At 36.6% G+C, this 23,283-nt stretch overlaps 2 protein-coding genes across 2 annotated transcripts in view; both read left to right on the plus strand.

Moving 5' to 3' along the window:
- dpy (fibrillin-like protein dumpy) overlaps window positions 1-23,283 on the plus strand; it is a 463,637-nt gene that overhangs the window by 297,602 nt on the left and 142,752 nt on the right. The window contains 10 exon segments of the mRNA XM_071590673.1: window positions 213-728; window positions 1,600-1,801; window positions 1,917-2,092; window positions 2,612-2,895; window positions 3,782-4,172; window positions 5,095-5,343; window positions 6,141-6,227; window positions 9,817-9,822; window positions 17,635-17,778; window positions 18,079-18,156. Of these exon segments, the coding sequence (XP_071446774.1) occupies window positions 213-728; window positions 1,600-1,801; window positions 1,917-2,092; window positions 2,612-2,895; window positions 3,782-4,172; window positions 5,095-5,343; window positions 6,141-6,227; window positions 9,817-9,822; window positions 17,635-17,778; window positions 18,079-18,156 (2,133 nt within the window).
- Window positions 18,783-23,175, plus strand: LOC139692027 (mucin-2-like). Its single transcript, XM_071590038.1, has 3 exons — window positions 18,783-18,822; window positions 20,236-21,606; window positions 22,922-23,175. Exons 1-3 carry the CDS (start codon window positions 18,783-18,785, stop codon window positions 23,173-23,175), a joined length of 1,665 nt encoding a protein of 554 aa, XP_071446139.1.

Genomic DNA, 23,283 nt, shown 5'->3' on the forward strand with positions numbered 1-23,283 from the left:
CTAACAAATAAGTAGCATGTAGGAATGCGTTAATTGTCTGTTTAGTAAAATATCATCTCAGTAGTTCAGGAAAGTCACATTTAAAGTCTGTAAGGGTTGAGTTAGCAAATTGCATGATTTTGCAAAAAAATAATACATTTTTGGGTACATATGCAATTTTTATCACCTGATATCATCTCTACCAAAATTTAATTAATGATTATATTCTTCAGTGACTTGCCGTGTGGATAATGACTGCTTCCTGGGGCATGTATGCTTGCATAACATGTGCATAACAGGATGCCGAATGGATGAAGATTGTGGGGAACGTGAATCCTGCAGAGGAAATCAATGTATGGATCCATGCTCCATAGATGGTGCCTGCGGTCCAAATGCTATTTGCTCTGTCATCAATCGCAGGGCTGCCTGCTCCTGTAGCCCAGGACTTATACCCAATCCAACACCACGTGTAGGCTGTGTCAGGGAGCCAATGCCACCTTGTTCAGCTGACAGGAGTTGCCCTCCAGGATCCCTCTGCACAGATGGTGGCATCTGCCGTCCAATCTGTTCATCGGACTCGCACTGCATTGGCAACGAGCGTTGTCATGTTAATGTGTGCAGGCCTCAATGCAGACGCTCTGATGACTGTCGTACGGGAGAAATATGTGAGGGTCTTGTGTGCATTGCTGGTTGTCATAGTGATTCACATTGCCCAGGAAACAGAGCTTGCATCAACAACATGTGCATGGGTATGTAATGCATACTTTGGAATCCTCATGAATATGTTTATCGAGATCCATTTAAAAAGAACAGTCATAATATTCCACAAAATAAATATATTAAAATATATATATTCCATAAATACTCTATTGGTATGACATGATTGTTTATTTTCAGTGGATATTCAAAAGTTTCACAAATTGAAGTCTAAAGTGGTAGGGTTTATTTGAAACGTTGCATACCGGTGTATTGAATTGGGTTTTAATCCTCTGTTCCAGTGGATTTTTAAAGTATAGTTTTTGAACATGCACTGCTTCAGTAAAATCATCATAACTTTCTTAAAAATTGAAAATTTTTAATGGAAGTTTGAATGTAATTCTAAAAAATAATTTTAGTATTTCATCTTTGCGTGATACTTCATGAAACATTTTCCTTTGTGAGGTTTCAAGCTGTTGAAATTGAAGTTGCATGCCCTTAGAGAAAAATGGTCTGGGATTTAAATACAGTTGACAGACTCATACTATCAAAATTACATAATGAAATCAAAAATTAAGGTACTGCTTTTCTTATTAAATAACGAAAGGCAAATGAAAAATTACCACCAACATGTAAATACTATAAATCAAAAGTTTAAAACAATGCTCCTAAATGACGAGAATTCTTGTCATCCATCTGCAGTGTGTTAATACATGTTTTGTTATAAAACTTTTATGTTTTAACTTTAATTACTTTTTTTATTTTACATTTTTCATTTGACAATCCTAAAAGATCTTTAAGATGTCAGGTACCACCATTTTTGAGCAGTGCATCTCTATTTTCTTCACTTTCTAAAGCCAGAACAATATTCCTGTGTAATTCATAAATATGAATGCAAATAAATAATAACTTGTGAATTTTCAGATGTATGTGAATCGCCTACTGCCTGTGGGACTAATGCTGGCTGCACTATGGAGAACCATCAAAAGGTGTGCATATGTCCCAGTCCCCTCACAGGTGATCCATATGTGTCCTGTCGCCATCCCCCAACATCTTGTCTCTCTGAAGATGACTGCCCATCTGGGCAGACTTGCTATGGAAGAATGTGTCAGTCAACTTGTAGGAGGTTAGTGCTTCATAGTCAATGAGATGTGTTTTGCTGCCTAATTGTTTTGTGATTTCATTTTTTTTTGTATTGTTAGATACAGGTATATAAAATACTTTCATTTCATCTTTCCCAGTGATAGCAACTGTTTGTCAGATGAGCGCTGTATAGGTGGCCTGTGTAAAGCTGTTTGCAACAGTGACAGCAAGTGTGGTCCCAATCAAATTTGTGACAACAGAATATGTGATATTGGCTGCCGTAGTGACACTGTCTGCCCAAGTGATCAAGCATGTATCAACAAGCAGTGCAGAAGTGAGTTCTCCTCCTTCATTCACCTAAAGATATGATTTCCATCAATATAAGTATTAGGTGCTAGGAGAGTTTGTAGAAAGTGTGGTTACACAAATTAATATCATTATTTAGACCAAAAACCACAAAGAATCAACATTTCGTTATCAAGAATATCAGTTTCCATTTTTGTTTAAAAGAATTGGGTGCATAGGCTTCTTGTTGTGAGAGCTGTTACAAGTTAGTGTCATCATTTAGAATGGAAACAAAACAAAATTCAAACATTATCTTTAAAAGAATATTTTTATTTCTTTGTCATCTGTATTCCCCTTCTTTTATTTTTCCTCATAAAATCCTCAAGTTTCTGAAACTTCCATATCTCTAAGGTTTTTGAAAAATATACAGCTATCATTAGGTCTTTTCATTATCAACTTAATATTAATTATGCATACCGTATCAAGTCATTGTAGAATGCACAATGGTTAGATACATAATACACTTATTCCTGTTGTGCGTCACTCATTGTAATTTTTTTATGCCCAGATCCTTGCGAGGGTGCTTCTAGCTGTGGTCACTGTGCCACCTGTCGAGTGGTGAATCATGCTGTCCTCTGTGGGTGTCCATCTGACTTTATTGGAAACCCAATGGTCAGTTGCTTCAGGCCACTTGTGAGATGTGCTGGAACTGTAGGATGTCCACCTGGTTCAAACTGTGAATCAAGCTTCTGCAACACTCCTTGTGGTTCTGCCTCTGACTGTTCATGTGGAGAAGATTGCATTAGTGGAAAATGTAAAGTGAAGTGTGGAGGGGATGGTGACTGCTCTCAGGTTTGTACCTCATTGTCACTGTATGCTATCAATAGCAAAATGTATACTGTAGTTGATGAATCACAAATCACTGATTTTGCTTCTGATTATGTAAGTAATCAGGTGCAAAACCATGTATTGCCATGGAAAATTCATTAGTATCTGTAGAATGGGTAGCATTTTTTAAGTTTTACCCTTGGTTGATTGATTGATGTTTATTGGTTCCTAAAAAACATGTATGGAACACATCACATTGGAAATTGATGGAATTAGTCAATTTATGCTGAGAAATGTTCCCACCAGGAAACAGTCTGTTATTGCATATTGACTGGAATTGAATGCCTCACATTTCTAACAGATTTGATCATATTCACATATTCCCTCCCTTCTTATCTCTGAATATTAAACCCTGTTACATATATCCCTCTTTAAGAATGCTGGAATGAATTGCAGATTCCTTTATTTCATCTGCTCATTCAGTATTTTTCTTTGAGTGAGCCACAATTACTCCATGGCAATAAACTGGGTCCACAGTATTCTTGATTAGAAATGTTTCACGGTCAGAGCATGTGTCACAGATCGTTTGGATGAACTCATTTATTTTACCCGGTTTTCTAGTCTTTCACAGAAGTTTGAAAGAACATTTATATTAAATTATAATATAAATCAAATCAGTTGTAATTGACAACCAAATATTTTTCAAAACCACTTTTACAATAAATTTTATTGCTGCTACTAGGAATCAGATCATTGGTCTGATAACTTTGTTGAACATCTGTGGAAGATTTAAACAAGATTCAAGATAATTGATTGTGTTATATATGTATAATTGAACCTCCTTTGCCCATCAGAAAGGGCTCTTTTTGTACAATCTCTTCATTAAAGCTTTCCTTCTTTTTTAATACAGGGCCAGATTTGCATGAAAGGAGTCTGCTCACCAGGTTGTCGATCTAACAATGACTGCCTGAACGACCTGGCATGTACTGATGGTATGTGCATCAGTCCATGTTCACCCACTGCATGTGGCACTGATGCTGTGTGCCGTGCCTCAGAACACCGTGCCATTTGTTTGTGCCCAGAGGGATATGGTGGAGAGCCTAGCAAAGCATGCACCCGTAGAGAATGCAGTGCTGATGCTGACTGTGAGGGCTCTGACAAGAGATGCATTGATGGATCATGTGGAAATCCATGCCTTGGTGCTTGTGGATCAGATGCTCAGTGCCGGGTTGTTGCACGCAGGGCTCACTGTTCTTGTCCCCCTGGATTCTATGGAAACCCACTCATTGAGTGCCGACAAGGTAACCATAGTTCCACTAGTATATTCTACTTATGATTAAAATTAGAATGGAATGGCTTGAAAATGAATTCATGTATAGGTTCATGTATGTCTCCTCAGTTATATTGTCATCAAATACTATACCATAGGGCGTACTAACTTACATTATTTTAATGAGATAAACCAAGAAAGATATTGTTATGCTCTCTTATCTGTTTGAATTTCACTTGGAGGGAAAATTTTATATGCTTGTACATATAGCACTTGGGAAAAGTAATTTTTGGATGGTCACTTTCTCATTTGTGAATTTTTTCAAGCTATTTTTCTAATGTAGACATATGATTTGAATGCCAAAAGTGAAATATATGATTTGCATGTTTGATAGTAACACATTAAAATAGTTATCAGACATATAGAAAATGAGTGAAACCATTATTCTGAATTCACTATACTTAGTAGTGCACTAAATCACAGTACATTTTAAATATATTTTTATCTGCATTTTGACAAGAACAATAAAAGAAAAATTCAGCACACTCCAGCTGTGCACCTAAAATTGAAGCTTGGAAAGTTTTTATAGGAGTTAACAAAGGTGAAATACTAATTTCTATTCCTTTATATTATTTTATTATTATTTTTGGCATGTTACATTATGTACTGTAAAAATTAAAATATTTAAAAACTCAAGATATAAATTTGCTATCTTTTGGGGCACTTTTTCATAGTTTTAAGTGTAGTTTTTTTGCTATATCTATTGAATTATTTTCAACCTTTCCTACAGATACGTTTGCATAATTGTTTATGCATTCACCTTACAGAATTAAATGATAGATTTCTCAGTTAATTGATTTTTTCCCATTGTTGAGCAATATAAAGGTCATACAATTATTTTTAGAAATGATTTGCGACTCAATTAACATATTTGTTCAATCCCATTGACCTAGGTGGTGACACATGTTTGCGAAACCCATGTGGAGACAATGCCAAATGCCGAGAGTCTCCCCAAGGTCTTGAATGCCACTGCTTACCTGGATGCTTTGGAGACCCATACCAAGGGTGCTTGTGCTCCGGGAGCACCAAGGACATCTGTTTGGGGAAGAAGTGTGGTATTAATGCCCAGTGCCGTACAGGGGCCAATGGAGCTGAGTGCTATTGTCCATCAGAGTTCCCCTCTGGAGATCCTCTTGTGAAATGTAAGTTTCACTTACTGCTAATTATTAGAAGTTATAACATTGCAATGGTGTTAAGCAATTACTATTGACTGGCCAATGTTATATGATGATTTGGCGTGAAAATTATGGGAGTATCCTTAGTTTATTTATTTTTACCTTTTGAATAGGAAGCATTTTGTTTTAACTTTGCTCCCTTGTGCTATTCTAAATGCGGCAAAATAGTTTGTTTTCACTTCTCTCAAGTGTGAGAGATCATTTTTTGACTTAAAAAAAGGTTATCTATGATGAAAAGTATCTTTTGTTGTGGTACTGAGTATAAAAGAGGGAAATACAAATGAAAATACTATTTTTATGAAGATTTTTAATGTTTTCAAAGCAAACTTTATTTCTTAAAGTCTATGAATTTCAATTCTGTTAAAATATTACATGAGTTTTGAAAGCAATAAGTAAATCTTTTCAGAATTGTTGAAATGAAAATAAAGCGTAAATATATTTGCGTAGTGTTGAAAAGGGTGAGGGTCAAAAAATATATTATATGAGAGTGTTTTGGTGGAATTTTTATCCATTTAGGCAATTATTTTTTAATAGTATTATAGATAAATTTGTAATATAAGAACTTCTTCTGATAAATTGCTGATAGTTTAGCTAGATGAAGTCATTAGTATTTGTAGCTATTGCAATAATATGAGATTGTAATTTTAAAATGCATGCCTTGAGTAAGTATTTGATTTAAAGATTTAAATGCAGCAAATGATTCTCATTAGAGAGCGATTAGGACCCCTAATCTATGTTCAATATGTCTCTTGGTTTTTTTAAAGGTACTTATGAATATCCATCTGACTGCCGCACCATAGGCTGTGGCAAAGGAGCTGAATGCCTGCGTGAAGGAGTTGCATTTGTCTGCCGTTGTCCCCCCGGAACAGTTGGCAGACCAACTGTCGAGTGCCGTAAAGGTAGGGTGGGAGCTTGTCATTCCCACAGCAAGAAAATTTTAATGATCAGCTTGAAACCTAATCTTTTATTGGACCTTATTACCCCAGTAACTCCTTTTTGTAGTAAAATGTCTAACCTGTAATTTATTTAAGCATGCATGTGTAGATGTATCATACAATAGGCTAAAACACATTAATCAAATTTGTATTTTGTTAATAATTTGTGTTTTTACCATGGTTAATATTGTACAAAATGCAAGGGATTTTATGTTTTATTTTGTGTTTTAAACCATCTTTAATGATGAAATATTACCTGTGTACAAATTTTATGTCTGAGCTCACTCTAAATGTAGACAGTATTCCAATCTGCCTGGTCACTAACCTGTGACATTTTTATGCCGAGAGACATAAAAATATAAGGATTTAAGCATTTTATGCACTAAGAGATGGGATATAATTTGCTTTTATTGGAGTAATTATTGTAGGGAATTTTTGAGGCTTTGTTGTATGTTTTTCATTTGCATGATTTAAAGTGAAAATGATGCCTCTTGCCAATTTGTCAATTTGTAAAGAAGCTCAGCTCGTTGAAATTTAACCGCTAACTTAAATATAAAATAGTGTAAGCTAATGTTCAAAGAGATAATTTTCATGTAAATATAAATCCATATGCTTGTGTCAAAAAGAAATGGGAAGAAATTGGCAATCATATTGGTTAATGATAAGCCAGATTGGGAACTGTGAAAGGAGCATTCTCAAATGGTTCTTGGAGCCATCAAGTGGTCCAAAAACAGACGTTGAGAACTTTTGCCCTCTGTTTTGTCACTTTTTTGTAAATATTTCATGCAACTCACTTTTTTCACACTCCCCACAAAAGTTGGCGGTCTCTTTTGTCCGCCTCTTCAACTCTTCTTCGGCCTGTCTTCAAGTGTCTCACTTAATTTTTTTTCACTTTCATTACTCGGACCCACACTGTATGTGCACCTGAAATTTATGAAGAATGTTTCCTTTCATGGTTCTTATGGTTGCTTTCCCCTCTCTTCTCTTTTTCCACCCCATATCCCTGGCTCTCATAGCTGAAAGTGAATGCGGTGGAGACAATGACTGTCCAAACGAAAGGGCTTGCGTCAATAGTCAGTGCGTTGACCCTTGTAGTCTCAGGGGGGCTTGTGGGGATGGGGCCCTCTGTAGAGTAGTCCTTCACAGGCCAAGATGCTCCTGCCCACACTGCCACATTGGCAACCCCCATGCCTCATGCACCCTTGACCCCTCCTGTCGTGGAGACCCCAGACCCAACCTTCCATCATCCGGTGGTCCCTGTACTTCTGATATTGAATGCCCACCCACCTTGGCCTGTGATAGGGTGGCACGCCAGTGCCGTGACCCATGTCGCCATGGCACCTTCGCCTGTGGCCCCAACAAGCGGTGTGAAGTGAGGGCCCACCGCCCCACCTGTGTGTGCGGAGCCGGATTTGTGGTGGGGGAAGGGGGTGAATTGACATGTGCTCCGGAGGAAGGCCTTGTGTGTGTCCAAGATGGAGACTGTCCCTCCGACCGAGCCTGTCTCAATGGGCGATGCAGGAACCCCTGCACTGCGGGTGGGAAGAGTCCCTGCCCAGCCGACAAGACATGTGAGGTATTGGAGCACGGGGCCGTGTGTATCTGCACTCGCAACTGCAACCCCACGCTATCAATCTGCCTACGAGACCGTGGTTGCCCCGACCGGCTGGCCTGCCGGGGTTACCGCTGTGTCGACCCATGCCATGATTTCTCCTGTCCAGGGGACACCCCCTGCTACGTCGAGGAGCACAGACCCATTTGCAAATTCTGCCCCCCAGGCTTTGTTGTTGATCCAAAGTATGGATGCCTCCAAGGTAATTGGAATGAAGGCCCAACTGGTAGCGTCTTCTACTCTCGTAACCAGCTGCTAGGATTGGTGCAAGTTAATAGTTTTTCTGGGAATAAAATTTTGAAGCACCCTTTAGCGGACTAATTTGGTTTTGGAATGAGAGTTTTTTCACAATGTAGAGGATAGGTCTTACATAAAAAAATCATGACAACCAATCCTTAATTAGGTGGGAGAGCATACTTGATGAAATGCATTATATACTACACGAGCTAAAAGATATTAAAATATTAATTTGGCGAGAAAGTATAAAACACCACCAAAAATTTTATTACTTGGGATTTCAAACTAATTTTAGCTTATACAATTTAGATCCTAAATGAGGCCAGGAAATTTCCTTTTCTTGAAATGTTTCTCTATGACAAATACATATCCAAATAAACTTTTACATTCTGTTTGCCTTTGTCTTTCCTTATGCACTGTCTTTTAGTCACCTTTATTAATTGTGCACATACTTGTAAATATCTGTAAATACCTGTATGTATATATTTCCATCTTTAGATATTTTCTTTCTTCTTAATTAACTTACTATCTAACTTATTTTGGCAGTAGCCATAAACCTCTAACTCTTTCTTAAGTTGAATTGTACATATGTAAATACTGTTTTGTATGAATGTATGTGTGTGTTCATCTTCACAGCAGATAGCAGCACCACTGAGCCCTCAGTGGGGTGTTCCGTGGATGGCGAGTGTTCAGACTCCCAAGCCTGCCTAAAAGGAGAATGCAGGGACCCATGCTTGGGGACCTGTGGTCTCAATTCTCAGTGTACGGTGCTAGAACACAGGGCTATATGCTCCTGTCCTCATGGACAGCAGTTAGACATGGACAAAAATTGCATTGAACTTCCCACTAACAAATCCCTCATTGACACTGTTAATACTGAAATGTCCACAGACAAAATAGAAACAATGACCCTTGGTAGTGAGTTAGACACTAGTACAAACACCCTGCCAACTGATATGGTGATTACAGCATCCACCTTGGAATCATTTTCAGGAGAAGAAATCACAGAAATAACAACAGTGAGTAATTTAGGAGACGGATTTTCAACCCCTATGCTCTCAGTGACAGAAATAGATTTGGTCACTTCTACATCTATTGAGGATTTTGCATCAAATAGCAATGAGACAGAAAAAATTGATAGGTCTGGTGAAGAGGATTCCATGGCTACAACACCTCCTGCTGATTCTGATATGTCTACATCGGTGTCAATGGAAGAATCATCTGAGAAAAGCGAAGAGCCAGTATCATATATCAGTCCTCTGGAAGAAATAGACACTGTTACAGAAATGAACATGGTTACAGCCACATCTTTTGAAGAATCTACATCCAAAAGCAACCAGGGAGGAAAAGTTGATAGATCTGATGAAGAAGATACTACAGCTACAACACCTCTTACTAGTTTTGATATCTCTACCTCTGTTTCATTGGAAGAATCATCTGAGAAAAGTGAAGAGCCAGTATCATATATCAGTCCTCTTGAAGAAATAGACACTTTTACAGAAATGGGCATGGTTACATCCACATCTTTTGAAGAATCTACATCCAAAAGCAACCAGGGAGGAAAAGTTGATAGATATGGTGACGAAGATACTACAGCTACAACACCTCCTGCTAGTTTTGATGTCTCTACCTCTGTTCCAGTGGAAAAATCAACAGAGAAAAGTGGAGAGCCAGGGTCATACACCAGTCCTTTTGAAGAAATGGACACTGTTACAGAAATGGGCATGGTTACATCAACATCTGTTGAAGAATCTATATCAAAAAGCAACCAGACTGGAAAAGTTGATAGATCTGGTGAAGAAGAAGCTACAGCTACATCACCTCCCGCTGATTTTGACATATCTACAACTGTGTCAGTGGAAGAGTCCTCTGAGAAAAGTCAAGAGCTAGGGTCATATACCAGTCCTCTGGAAGAAATGGACACTGTTACAGAAATGGACATGGTTACATCCACATCTGTTGAAGAATCTACATCCAGAAGCAACCAGACAGGAAAAGTTGATAGATCTGGTGAAGAAGATACTACAGCTACAACACCTCCAGCTAGTTTTGATATATCTACCTCTATGTCAGTGGAGGAATCATTTGAGAAAAGTGAAGAGCCAGGGTCATATACCAGTCCTCGTGCAGAAATGGACATTGCTACAGAAATGGACATGGTTACATCTACATCTGTTGAAGAATCTACATCAAAAAGTAACCAGGTAGAAAAAGTTGATAGATCTAGTGAAGAACATACTACAGCTACAACACCTCCAGCTAATTTTGGTATATCTACCTCTGTGTCAGTGGAGGAATCATCTGAGAAAAGTGAAGAGCCAGGGTCATATACCAGTCCTCTGGAAGAAATGGACACTGTTACAGAAATGGACATGGTTACATCCACATCTGTTGAAGAATCTACCTCCAGAAGCAACCAGACAGGAAAAGTTGATAGATCTAGTGAAGAACATACTACAGCTACTACACCTCCTGCTAGTTTTGATATATCTACCTCTGTGTCAGTGGAAGAATCATCTGAGAAAAGTGAAGAGCCAGTGTCATATATCAGTCCTCTTGAAGAAATGGACACTTTTACAGAAAGGGACAAGGTTACATCTACATCTGTTGAAGAATCATCATCAAAAAGGAACCAGACGGAAAAAAATGACAGTTATGGTGAAGAGGATTCTATGGCTACAACACCAACTGCTAGTTTTGATATTACTACCTTGGTGTCAGTGGAAGAATCATCAGAAAAAAGTGAAGAATCAGTGACATTTATCAGTCCTGAGGAAGAAGGAAGTACCAGTAATCCTTCAACAGAAATTAGTATGACAAGGACTACTTCACTTGTGGATAATTCTACAGAAAACCAGCAGGCAACATCTTCTGCTAGTGTCAATGGTGAATTTTTCACTGACAAAAGTTTATCATCAGAACTAGATGCCACTTCATCAACATCAGTTGAGGGTTCTTATTCAAATGGTGAGGAATTAGGAGCAACAACCTCTGATAACACTGATAGTCAATTCAACACTGTGTCATCTGAAATTGGTATGACAACATTTATTACAGAATCTGGAAGTGTAGAAACCACATCAACTGTTCCTACATATAACACAGGAAATGAGGAGAACAGTATTCATATCTCCACAGTGGAGGTAAGTGTTACCACAACACCTTCAGTTGAAGATGGTGAACAAAATGGAAAAACATCTCCTGAAACCACTGAAGATGTTTTTCAAAATAATGTCACTTCATCAACAGAGGTAAATGTTATCACACAAAAATCTGTTGAATTTAAACCTGGACAAGATGATACAAATGGACCAACTACCATGTCCTCTGCTGAAGAGTCTTCCAGTCCTGGAACATTGTCAGTGGAAGTATATACAGTAACATCAATATCAATGGAAGACTCATTTATTGAAGAAAAAAGAAAAATGGAAGAAGATAATCTGAATTATAATGGCCTCAGTACTGATACATCAACCATGATACTGGAAGAGACAACAGTGACATCAGTGGAAAAATCAAGCAAAGGCGATAAAGTTGGGAGCACTCTGTATGCTACCACAACTGGTTTAGAAAGTTATGCCACAGATGCACCAATTACAGAAATGAGTATGAATCAATCTCCATCAGACAAAAATTCTTCAGAAATTGAAACAGGTGCATTAACTGATCAGACCCCATACTTTGAAATGGATGATTTTACTCAGGAGCCATTTACAACTATGGAAGTGATTGCTTCAGAAGTTACTTCTCAAGAGAGTGCGCAAAAGACTATAAATTCAGTCACAGATGATGAATCTAGCCTCACCAAGGGGGAGCAGATGGACACATCTTTGGGTTATGACACCACAAAGCAAATAGATGGCTTTGAAGTATCCTCACCCAATGTTGCCATTACTTCAGCTCAAACTACCCCAGCATCTCAAGAATCCACATCTATTACACCTGGAGGAGATGAACTGCAAGTAACCAAATCAGTTTCATCCACTGAGCAAAGCATTTTCATTAGTTCATCCAATGACGTATTGGCAGTTGATGATATCTCAACGACTCCTAGTGGCTCAGAAATGGAAATGAGAACACCAAAAGATGGGAAGACACCATCAGCACCCCCAGATTCATCAGAAAATACTAGCAGCTCTGCAACAGAAGGAACAATAGTGGAAATCACTCCTGTTAACGCATCAGGAGTTTCTTCATCATATCCAGGCATCGATAGTGATTCATTTTTGCTGAATGACACACACATTCCATCTACTCTTACCACAGAAGCAGTTGAAATTGTATATGCCTCAACTATAAGAACAACCCTGAATGAGTTTTCAGCGGAAGTAACAACTATTCCTTCTATTGTGAGTGAGAATGTACCACCTACTACAGAATCACCATTGGAGGGTCGTACAGGACCCGAAGCAGGTTCCACTTTAATGCCAGGATTCAAAAGCATAAATGATGACATGACTCCAAAAATGGATAAGGATGACTATGAGACTGAGCATCCTACTACTGCAGTGCCAGGAGTAACTTTCTCTTCAGATAGTGACTTTACTTCCTCAACCCTAAGTTGGATTTCTGCTCTAACTAGTGTAATTTCCACTATGGTAACAGGAGAGACAACAACAAAACCAAGTGGAGAAACTACAGTACTTGATATCACATGGAAACCTGATCTCCCTGAAGATTTCTCTACTCTTCGTCCTGGAGGTAGTAAGAATCTAACTGATGATATTGACTCTACTACTGTAACAAAATTACCAGAAGGCTCCATGGACAAAATGCCTGGAGGAGATTTGGAAAAAACATCTGACTCTACAGAAATTTCAAAGGAAGAAGAATCAAGCCCCGAGTTTCCAGCAACTTTTGAAAATACACTAGCTGTTACTGAAATTACAACAAATCCAAATGATGCAGCTAACACTCCTATTCCAATTGATAAGGAGTTACAGGAAACACCTCCACCCACGTTAGAAAATGTGAGCACTGTCAATGAAACTGCTTTTGCTGAAGGTACTACCACTCCCATAAACATGGAGGATGCAACTACATTTATTTCTTTAGGGGATGTATATTCAGTAAATGGTTTGTCAACAGATGATGAAAGAATTACAGGATCCACTCAACCATCAGCCACAGAATTCTCAAGCTTCACTAGCGTCCCTGAAGAAACTATTTTTCCAACGCCTCAAAGTGAAGTTACCATTCAGAGTTCACCAGAAGCCATTGCAACAACAGGAACTGATCTCGATTTGATTGCTACCACTGTCATCAATCCTTCCTCTATGTCAGTTTCAACTGATCAAGAATCAGTAACTGAGTTAGTGACCTCAATTGACAAAGATATATATTTTTTTACTCAAGGGATAGATAAGAAAGTTGAAAAAGATAATGAAATGAACACAACTGTTGTAGATGGAATGACTGAAGAGCCAGACATGGCGACCACTGAAGGAAATGTCCTTTCCTCTGAATCTGGATATACGGGAGTGGAGGAGACTTCAACTGAATCTTATTCGCAACAAAATAGTTCTTACACAACCAACCGTTCCCCAACTTCAAGACTAGACTCCACTCTGACTCAGAACACAACAGACCAAAACAACAGTTCATCCATAGATGATGTCACCTGTAAATCTGACTCAGATTGTTTGGATTGGCAGTCTTGTCTTTCGGGCATTTGCATGAATCCGTGTTTCTTTTATGACCCATGTCCTGCAGGAGTACCATGCGTGACAGAATCACATAGGCCTGTTTGTTTATGCCCCACTGAGCAAAGACCAGCCACACTTGGTTGTAAAATGCACCCAGGTAAACACACGAAATGGCATGTAGGTGGCCAAAATTACAGTCCACATTCATGGTGGGAGGATTTGGGGTGATGGAAATATCTATTTAAGGCAAGCCATGGCTGCTGTTTTGCTATTCATTCATTATCTCATTTAAAGATCCATCTTATCAAACTTTAAGCCATTGTGGGACATGAAACATTATCTCTTTTGAATGGGGCATCTCTGCTGAACCTGAGCATTATATTGGGAAGGTGGAAATGTCCTCCCATGATCCGCTTTGAATGCAAGCATTGGGTATGCTTGTCTTGTACTCCTTTGTCTTGTTATACTCCAAACTTTTGTAAACATATGTGTTTCCTCTCTGGCATGGCTTCGTATATAGTAAGGTTGTTTGCCTTACATTTGGCCATCTTTCTTGATAAATTACATTTTTTAAACCCAAGAAAAATGACTCTATTCACACATGCATTCCAAACCTAAATACACTTCATTAGAACTGAAATCTTTTGTGTGATGTTGCTGTTCTCTTATATGTTGCTTAGGTTGCAATTTCCTTCTTTGTTCTTTTGTGCCCTGTTGAACTTTCTTGAAATGTAATGCAAAAGTGATTAATACACCAAACTTCTTCGTAACATGGTAATTAAAGTGTAATTATATACAGTGACTATCTTGAAATGAAGCTCTTGGTATGTCCCACACAATTTAAATTTTTGTGTTGGCCTCAGTTTAGATACTACCACATTATTATGAAGATAATAAGTGAATACATAATGTCACAGATTTGTCATAGATAGGAGGGAATGACCTCAGCTATTGGTCACCTCCCTTAAAGCTAGGAGAATGGGAAATGGGGTGGATTAATGTAGGGAGAGATCAGTGAATAAGTAGAATTAAATGGAACTGGGAAATGGAGGGAAGGGAAAACAGTGAAAATTGTATGGGATGAAGTAGAGAAGTGTGGTGCCACATGGTACAACTGAGGTGAAAGCCTAAAGGTAGTCATTACTGAGGGGAGATATGTACAAGGAAAATTCAATGTACAAAATTTCAAATGTTCTCAAAAATCATTGTCAAACATGTGTAAAATTTTAGGCTCAAAATCACTGTGTTAACCAGTCTCCATCAGATGTTTTGTGAAGGAAAATCTCATTAATCTCATTACTGTCCCCCTGATAGACCTCCTAGATGTGCAGCCTATAACTTATGGGAAATGTCGCTCATAAAATAACTAGACATGTCGAGAGACTATTTCAAATTATCCCATAAAATCTCTCTAGGTTAGGAAAACTTTTGTTTAACTCAAAAGACCAGGAAGATTTTAGGGACAAAAATAATGCTTATGTTTGTACATTGAAAGGACTGCAATAGTCTTTATATTAAACAATCAGGAAGAATTTTAATGTAAGAAGTGGGGAACACAAATGATACTACTGTTAAATAAAGACAGCAAATCTTTTTGCCTAAACAGCTGATTGAGACAGCTACCAGAGTGATTTGAAACCTGAGATGCTTCTTGTATTTGGCAAAATGGTCACTAACAGAATTTTTTAGAGCAATTAAAATTTTTATGTGCATTGAAATCCCCAATTTATGCAATTATTCTCAGTAATATCAATGGCTTTGGTCAGTCACTTCTGTAGTCCCCCCTAAATTTTTCATTCTTCTTCTCTCCTTTATTCCCATGTTAGACAACTCTGAGACTCATGGAATTCACTTATTGTCTTGATTATGATGTGATGGTTTTGAAATCATGATTCAATGCAATAAATGTTAATTGTGTGGAATATACCTAACTTTCTATTTCAACTGTTCCTCCAAGTTAAACCTGCTACTTTTGATTATATCCAGTGACTTTTGAAATAATTTTTAAGTTCAAAATATTTTAGTTTCAGCCATGCATTTCTCATTTTTCATGTAGCTATGAGAAAAAAATTACCATAAGGCCTATTAATACGATTACACGTGGCATTCTTGAGAATTGAAGTTTTCACTTAAGCATACCAGTAGCTAATAATACAGCATCAGAGAACCTATCACAAAAGGCTGATATATAATGTAACTTCAGGCTTTTATCATAAATTCATTATTTATAATTCTCTTTACATCTTCAGTTTAATGGATGGGATGATGACCCAAAATATTGGAAGCAATTCTATATATTATTCCATTTCCAAGTGAGTAGATGTATATTTCACTGCTGTACATGCAATTTTTCCATCCTTTTCATTTTGTAAATGGAGCTGAACTTAGTAAATTTCCACTTTTCACATTTTAGTGACTTTCAAAACGTTTTTTATTTGTAATCTGATGATGATATTATTTGTCAAAATTCATTGATTCAGGACAGTGGTTAATTACTTGGTCCGTGGGTTTTAGGCATACATATATTGGAAAATCAAATGAAGTATGGTGTTAATCTGCATCAATTCTTATTTCTTTGTTTAACAAGAAAATTATCTTGGAATGACTTTCATCTTGCTTTTGAGTGTGTCCTCATCTTTGAATCCTTCCCTCTGCTTGTATTTTCTTCTGTGTTATTTTCCCATTTATGTATAAAATTGGTCCAGTGACTGTTATCTCCTAATTTTCAACTGATTTTATTTTTAAAACAGCAACTCTTATTTTACCAGGTTCTACATGTCTTCAATAAATTTTTAATAATTTTATTTCCAGCTCAAATTTTAATGAGAGCCGATATGTATCTGTATTTCTTTGCCTGCAGCTGTATTTTACTTTTTCTGGTGGTATATATAACTAATGCATTTTAACTGCTTTTCATCGCTACCATTTGCTTTTTGCTTTGAGTAAATAACCATAACATCCTCTGATTTTGAAGTTTTGAGTGCTATATTAAAAGGTTGTTCTAGTGGTATGTACTATTATTTTTTGTAATCCAAGTATTTAATAAATACAGCTTTAGGTGACATGTTGGGTCATTTGGGGTATATAAAATGTTAATCACTACTTAAATAGATTTGTGTGATGTGAAAATTGTGACTAGGTTTTCTTAAAATGTTGGTTTGGTGTATTACAGGAGTTGCTACCTTCAATATATTTTTTCATCAGCATAAAATGTTCATTTTTCTCTTGGCACCATTCCATTCAATGGATGATCCATATGATCAATATTAAAAGAAAACCATGATTATATATGTCTCTAGTTATTTCTTAATTAATTGTCTTTTTTCTCTCTGATGTGTGAATAAATAATAATAGGTAAAGATTATTTTAATATTTCAGATACCAGATTAAACAGCTTTTCCCTTATCTGCTCTTGAGTTTAAAATCGGCAAAACAGTTTGGTATTATTGCAGGTTTTTGTATCTTGTTAGTGCTGATTCATTCCAATTAAAATTTTCATTTAATTTATTTCGTGAATCATTTGGAATATTAAATTTTTGCCTTTTCAATGTATATGGAAAAAATAAAGATACCTAAATAAAAATTGACAAACATGGTAATAAAATATCTTTTTATCTTCATTCATCATCAATGCCATAATGTAAAAAGCAAAGTATAATTTAATCAGTGAGTAATGTAGGTTTTATTGTCAGATAAAATAGTTTTTCAAAATAATTATTGTTTTTGTGTGCAAAGAAAAAGGAATTTTGGACTACTAGTTGTTCAGTGATTGTATACTAATTTGATCTTCAAAGAATAAGAATGATAAAGTTATTCTATTTTACCTTAGTGATTGGCTGCAAGAAGCATACTGACTGCCCAACACAACTGGCTTGCATTAATGAAAAGTGTCAGAGCCCTTGCATAGTGGCAAACCCATGTGAAGCACATCAGGAATGTCAAATGCAAGATCATCAACCTGTTTGTGTTAAAGGTTTGTATTAAATGGTGTCACATTTCATCATTCAGTTTGAGAAATTCTTAGTAGCCTCCATCATTTTCACTTAGTTAATTTATCATGTAGATGCTTAGTCTGGTATGGTAATTTTTTTCAGTGTGCCAATGCCAAAAGAATGCTGATTGTAGACCTGGGTTTACTTGTGATGGATGCAACTGTCGGCCATTTGGTATGCTGTTTTTTATTCATTCTCATAATATATTTGAATCATCTTTATCAGAATTCTAGGTTTTCATTTCAACATTTGTTCTTCAATATCTTGTGCTTCAGATGAAGAGCCAATTTTGTCTGCAGAATGTGACCACTGTCCTTCAGGAGTAAACTGTGACAGGACGACAGGAGCATGTATTTTTGGTATGAATGGCAGTTTCTTTTTATTATTCAATCAATTTGGGATTCATTTTCTCTTAGGGATAGACTTTTTTTGGTATGCTTGCAGAAGTACCTATATGTCGAAAGCCTCATTCATTTTAAGATTTATTTGGGGCAAAATTACTCATAGCGTTTTCATTTATGCATCAAGAAAATGTTACTATCAAGTAAGTCCTTGATTTACTCTAGCTTTTTTTTGTTGGAAAACATGACATCACTTGAATTAGCATGTAAGTAAATCATATTTGATGTATGCAAAAGGAATATACTGAGAGTGCCTTGGAGTAAACAACTCACCAATATGAAAATTATGTAGAAAATGTAATACTAGTCAATAAGTATTTTTGTAAAGTATTTATAGTCTTACAATGAATTATTTTATTTACTTAATACTTATAAGATTGATTCGAAATAGTCTTTGTAACTGTTCACCACAGCAAAATAGCTTGGTAGTTCTTGAGAAGCAATTTTTTTCTGGTCATGTAAAATTCAAACAACATTAATTCATATTCAGTAAATTAAGGACTTACTATGAGGAGTTTTAAAACTAAGGGGCATGAATGGGTGGTCATCACGCTTAGCTTTTTTTTGTGTCTAATTTGGAAGCGATGCAGTTTTTCATTCATGAATGTGATTTACCTGTGATTGGTATGAAATGGTTTCACCAAAGATGGATATATTCATGGATATTTAGCATATGTATGTGGGGCCATGGTTATTTATGTTTTTGGGTTTCAAGCATAGGCATGTGCTATGGAGTTGAAGCAGTTTTCTGTTTCATCCATGTACATTTATGTTCATTAATGCTTATGCATTTGGATATATTTTTTTTATATTGAGGAAGATGGTAACTGGGGTGTATCCAAAATAAGTAACCATGATTGCAACAAAAATCTCTCCTGTCAAATTAAGTTGAGAAAAAGTTATTAATTCTGAGCATATATGAGTGAATTAAACAAAACTTGCAGCCTTCTGGCGATCAACTGAGAATTTCTGCAGTGCTTTTGTTATTTGCTGTATCAATCTTCCTATCTCTGATTATTCTTTGGGAATCTTTTGACCTTGGTGTAGAACAGGAGGATTGGAAAGATTGGTTTGTATACAAGCAGGATAGAAATAGTAGTAGGTAATGAGAATATTTATTATAGTTTGTTGCCATATTCTTCATCTTCTCTATCCTGTACCATTTAATTTTTCTTAAATGTTAACTTTTACCCGAATTAGTGTATTACAGTAATTAAGATGCATTCCTTTCAAGAATATAATAAATGTTACATATTCTTTTTAATTCCTGTGTAGTAGTTGCATTGTAATTAACTGCTGCTATACAGTCATGTAATAAACCATGCACTAATGCATTGGCATGCAAGGTGGTGTTTAAATATTTCAATAGCTTTTATTTTGGGTACAAGTGGTTGGCAAACTAATAAATTTGTGAAATATTAGCCCTCATAGTACTTACCTGGTGTTTGTATTTGCTTAAAATAATACCTATTCATTTTCTGCATTTTGTTTCTTATAAAAGTGTATGTATATATTGTTATTGATTATTATTGGAACTGGGTTGCTCATTGTCTCCATAGCAGTTTTCTCTGAATTTCTTACTTGAGGTAATTTTTTTCCAATTTATGAAATTTTAAGTACCTGCATATGTTCAAGCATGTTATTATGTTTCAATCGATTCATATAAGTCAACTGATGGTTCTCAGAAAACCAAATTCCTTCATAAACTCTTGTACATAATCTCTTTCTGGTATTTATAGTAAACACTGTAAAATTTAAACATTCAAAATTAATAACTTAAATTGTTTCAATTAATATTCCTGTGATTAAATTAGATTATACATACTTGTAAATATGTAATTTTCACATTTTATTATAATCACTTACGATCTGAATCTTTCTTCATTGATGTACAGATAATCACTTTCATTTAAAACTTTATGTACTTCTCAGTGAACTACTTTTCAACTGTACATTTATTCCAAACGTAATGGTATTGGTGTACATAATGTAAAATTTACACTCTGTATTTATTTACTCTCTTGCTGCTGGCAACAGAATCTACTGAACCCACTATTGGCCCGAACACTTCAACTGAGGTAACCACACAAGAAACTGAACCACAGACTGTGGGACCTAATGAATCTCAAACTGAGGTCATTGCCCCTACTGAAACTGATTCCCCTGATACAACTTATGAGACACAGACTGATGGGGCTGGTAGTTCATATGCTCCTGATATCCCTAATACAACTGAGCAGAAATTTGATGAGAGTTCAACAGAAATCCCAAATTCCATTGACACCACCTCACCTTATAGTTCAGATGTTTTCAGAACTTTCAGTTCTGAAACTACTACACAACAAATGTCAACATTTGAAAGTGAGACTTCTGTTCTCACTGAGGATATTAACTATTCATCTGTCACAACTCCCATTCCCATTCAAGAGCCAGTTGATACTACTACAATGGATTTCAAACTAACTCCTGAAGCATCTACTGAAAGAGATATTTATCCTACTGGAGAGAATACTCTTGAACCAGAAACAACCACTAGTACAGAACTTCCTGAAACTGATGTCCCCTATTTCCCTGTATCACCTGAAAGTGATTCAACCACTGAGACTTCAAATGGAGAAACTGACCAGACTTCATCACCTGAACCACCTTTTACACCTGAAAGCTTCCCTGTAATGACGACAGAAGAGGTGGTAAATGTTGGCACAATGCCCCAAGAAACAACAACGCAGTCAGTGACTCCAGCACCATCCAGTGATGAAACAACAGATCCTCAGTTAGAAACAACAGAAAGCATTGAAACTAGCCCGAAAGCTACTACTCCTCCCAACGAGGCAAAATCTAGCACATGGCAGAGCCCTGTAGAGTCTGTCGATGAAGATTCAGAGTCACCCAGTTCACCAGATGAGAGTACACCTGATTACACCACACAGGTATCTCCTGACCTTGAACCAGAAATAACACCTACCTCAGACTACCCAGTTGAAACTGATCAAGAGACTTCATCACCATTAAGCACGCCTAGTTACTCAGATGTTGGAAGTACGACTATTGATGAAACTCTAACATCATTAGCCCCCACATCCCAAAAGGATACACAGCAAACTAGCGCTAGTACAGAAATTGACAGTATCGAAACTACTACAGAGTCATATGATGGCTCCAGTTCATCTCCCACAGAGTATCCTGGTGACTTAGATACTACATTGAATCCCACCACTGACAGTACAGAGTTTACAGACTTGGGTTCTATGACTACAGAGGACATGTCCACTCCCACTGAGTCTCTGGAAGACTCTACAACCACCATGGATTCCAGGTTTACAACTGAAAGTACGATTGGGGATGGTACAACAACACCAACACAACTTCCTCCACGCCCTAGAGTCGAGGATGCTGATCATGTGTCTGGTGAGGTCTTCCTTCAAACGGAGGGAGTTGTTGGACCCATATGAAAATTAATGGCTTGATCAACTACACAAATCTCAATCTTCAGTTCACTTTCTTAAACTTTGGTTACTCTGGGATATTTTAAAATTAGACTCTAGCCATTTGTAGCACTTGTATATATTCATTGCTTGAGTGTTGTTTATCAAACAACTCACTTGTCAAATCTTCTCACCTTTTCTTTCACTGTCAACTTTTGTCTTTCAAATATTAGCTGGGAAACTTTTGCACCTTATTATTCCTTAGATATTTTTCTGGGTGATTACAGTTAGCTCATGCCTTTTTTAAATATTAGTAATACCTCTTTACGTTTTCTTTTCCCATTTTAAGAAATTGGTTTTATATTCTTACAATTTTGTATTATGGCATAAATATCCTTTTTTGCAATTAGTGCCAGGGGGGTAAAGATCAAGCATTTAATTATTTTGTGATTTATTTTGTGTTCCTTTCTTGCGATTGACTTAAATCAAGCATTTATGTAGTAGTTACAATGTGAGGAAAATACCTGAATTTCCACAAAATGAGTACATACTATGAGCAGGTTGTTTTTTCAGCATTAATATTTTATGATATTTATATAAGAAAAGTATTACAGAATCAGTCAAATTTTTCATTGTATATTCAATTTCATTACCATGTACAGTCCATTTAACTTATGTAAGTTATGGTGGTTTTGGATAATAATGCATGCATATTTACCAACTTTTGGGATTTTTTTCAATTAAAAGACTGATTTAATCATTAATTATTGCTTTAAAATAATTTCAAGCCATAAAAAAATATTTGAATTAAAGCTCCACAGTTTTACCTTGAAATCACAACTTGTAATCTTCATGAAAGTATATTATTGAGCAAATGGTGTAAAGCATAGTCCTAGGAAGGTCCATATGGAACTATAGCTTTAATTGTATATTTCAGTAGTTCAGCTCCTTATAAGTAGTATTTATTTATTATTCTTATGGTACAAAAAATTTAAGGCACTTTAAGCAGTATTTACGGAAACCATCTTCAAAAATATTAAGAATAAGCCTATATGACCCACATTTTTTTAAATTATAACCAAGAAATTGGAATATCATGATAGACTGCGGGTATTAGTTTATAATGTCATTCATATCACCGAAAATATTGAAAAATTTAATTTGTTGTAATTCAAGGTATAACTTTACTAATCAACTGATGGTGTTGTTGCAATGTCATGTTTGGTGAACAAATCTCATGGCATCCCTTTTTTGCACTAATGTTTTGCCTCCTCATCCCATTACATCCTCATAACCAGAATCCCCAGGTACGCCAAAAGCTCCACAGCCTTGTGAGTCAGACAACGACTGTTTGGGCTCAGAGGCTTGCTATGGGTCGCTTTGCCAGGACCCGTGTGAATTTGCCAAGGCTTGTGCTCCCACTGCCAAATGTCATACAATGGCCCACAGGCCAGTGTGTACTTGTCCTGCTGGGTTTGAGGGAAACCCAGCCATAAACTGCCTCCTGGTTACCCCATGTAAGAAACTAATCCATGGATACAATATGTCTTAGTTATTGATAGAAGTTTGCTATTTTATGACTGGTTTCATGCCAAATATTTTCCTAATCATTTACATGCATCTGTATAGCAAAGCCCAAATATGTCGACAACCCCTTTAG

This window comes from Hetaerina americana, unplaced genomic scaffold (assembly GCF_022747635.1).
Source record: "Hetaerina americana unplaced genomic scaffold, ioHetAmer1.1.p SCAF_4, whole genome shotgun sequence".
Classification (NCBI taxonomy): Eukaryota; Metazoa; Arthropoda; class Insecta; order Odonata; family Calopterygidae; genus Hetaerina; species Hetaerina americana.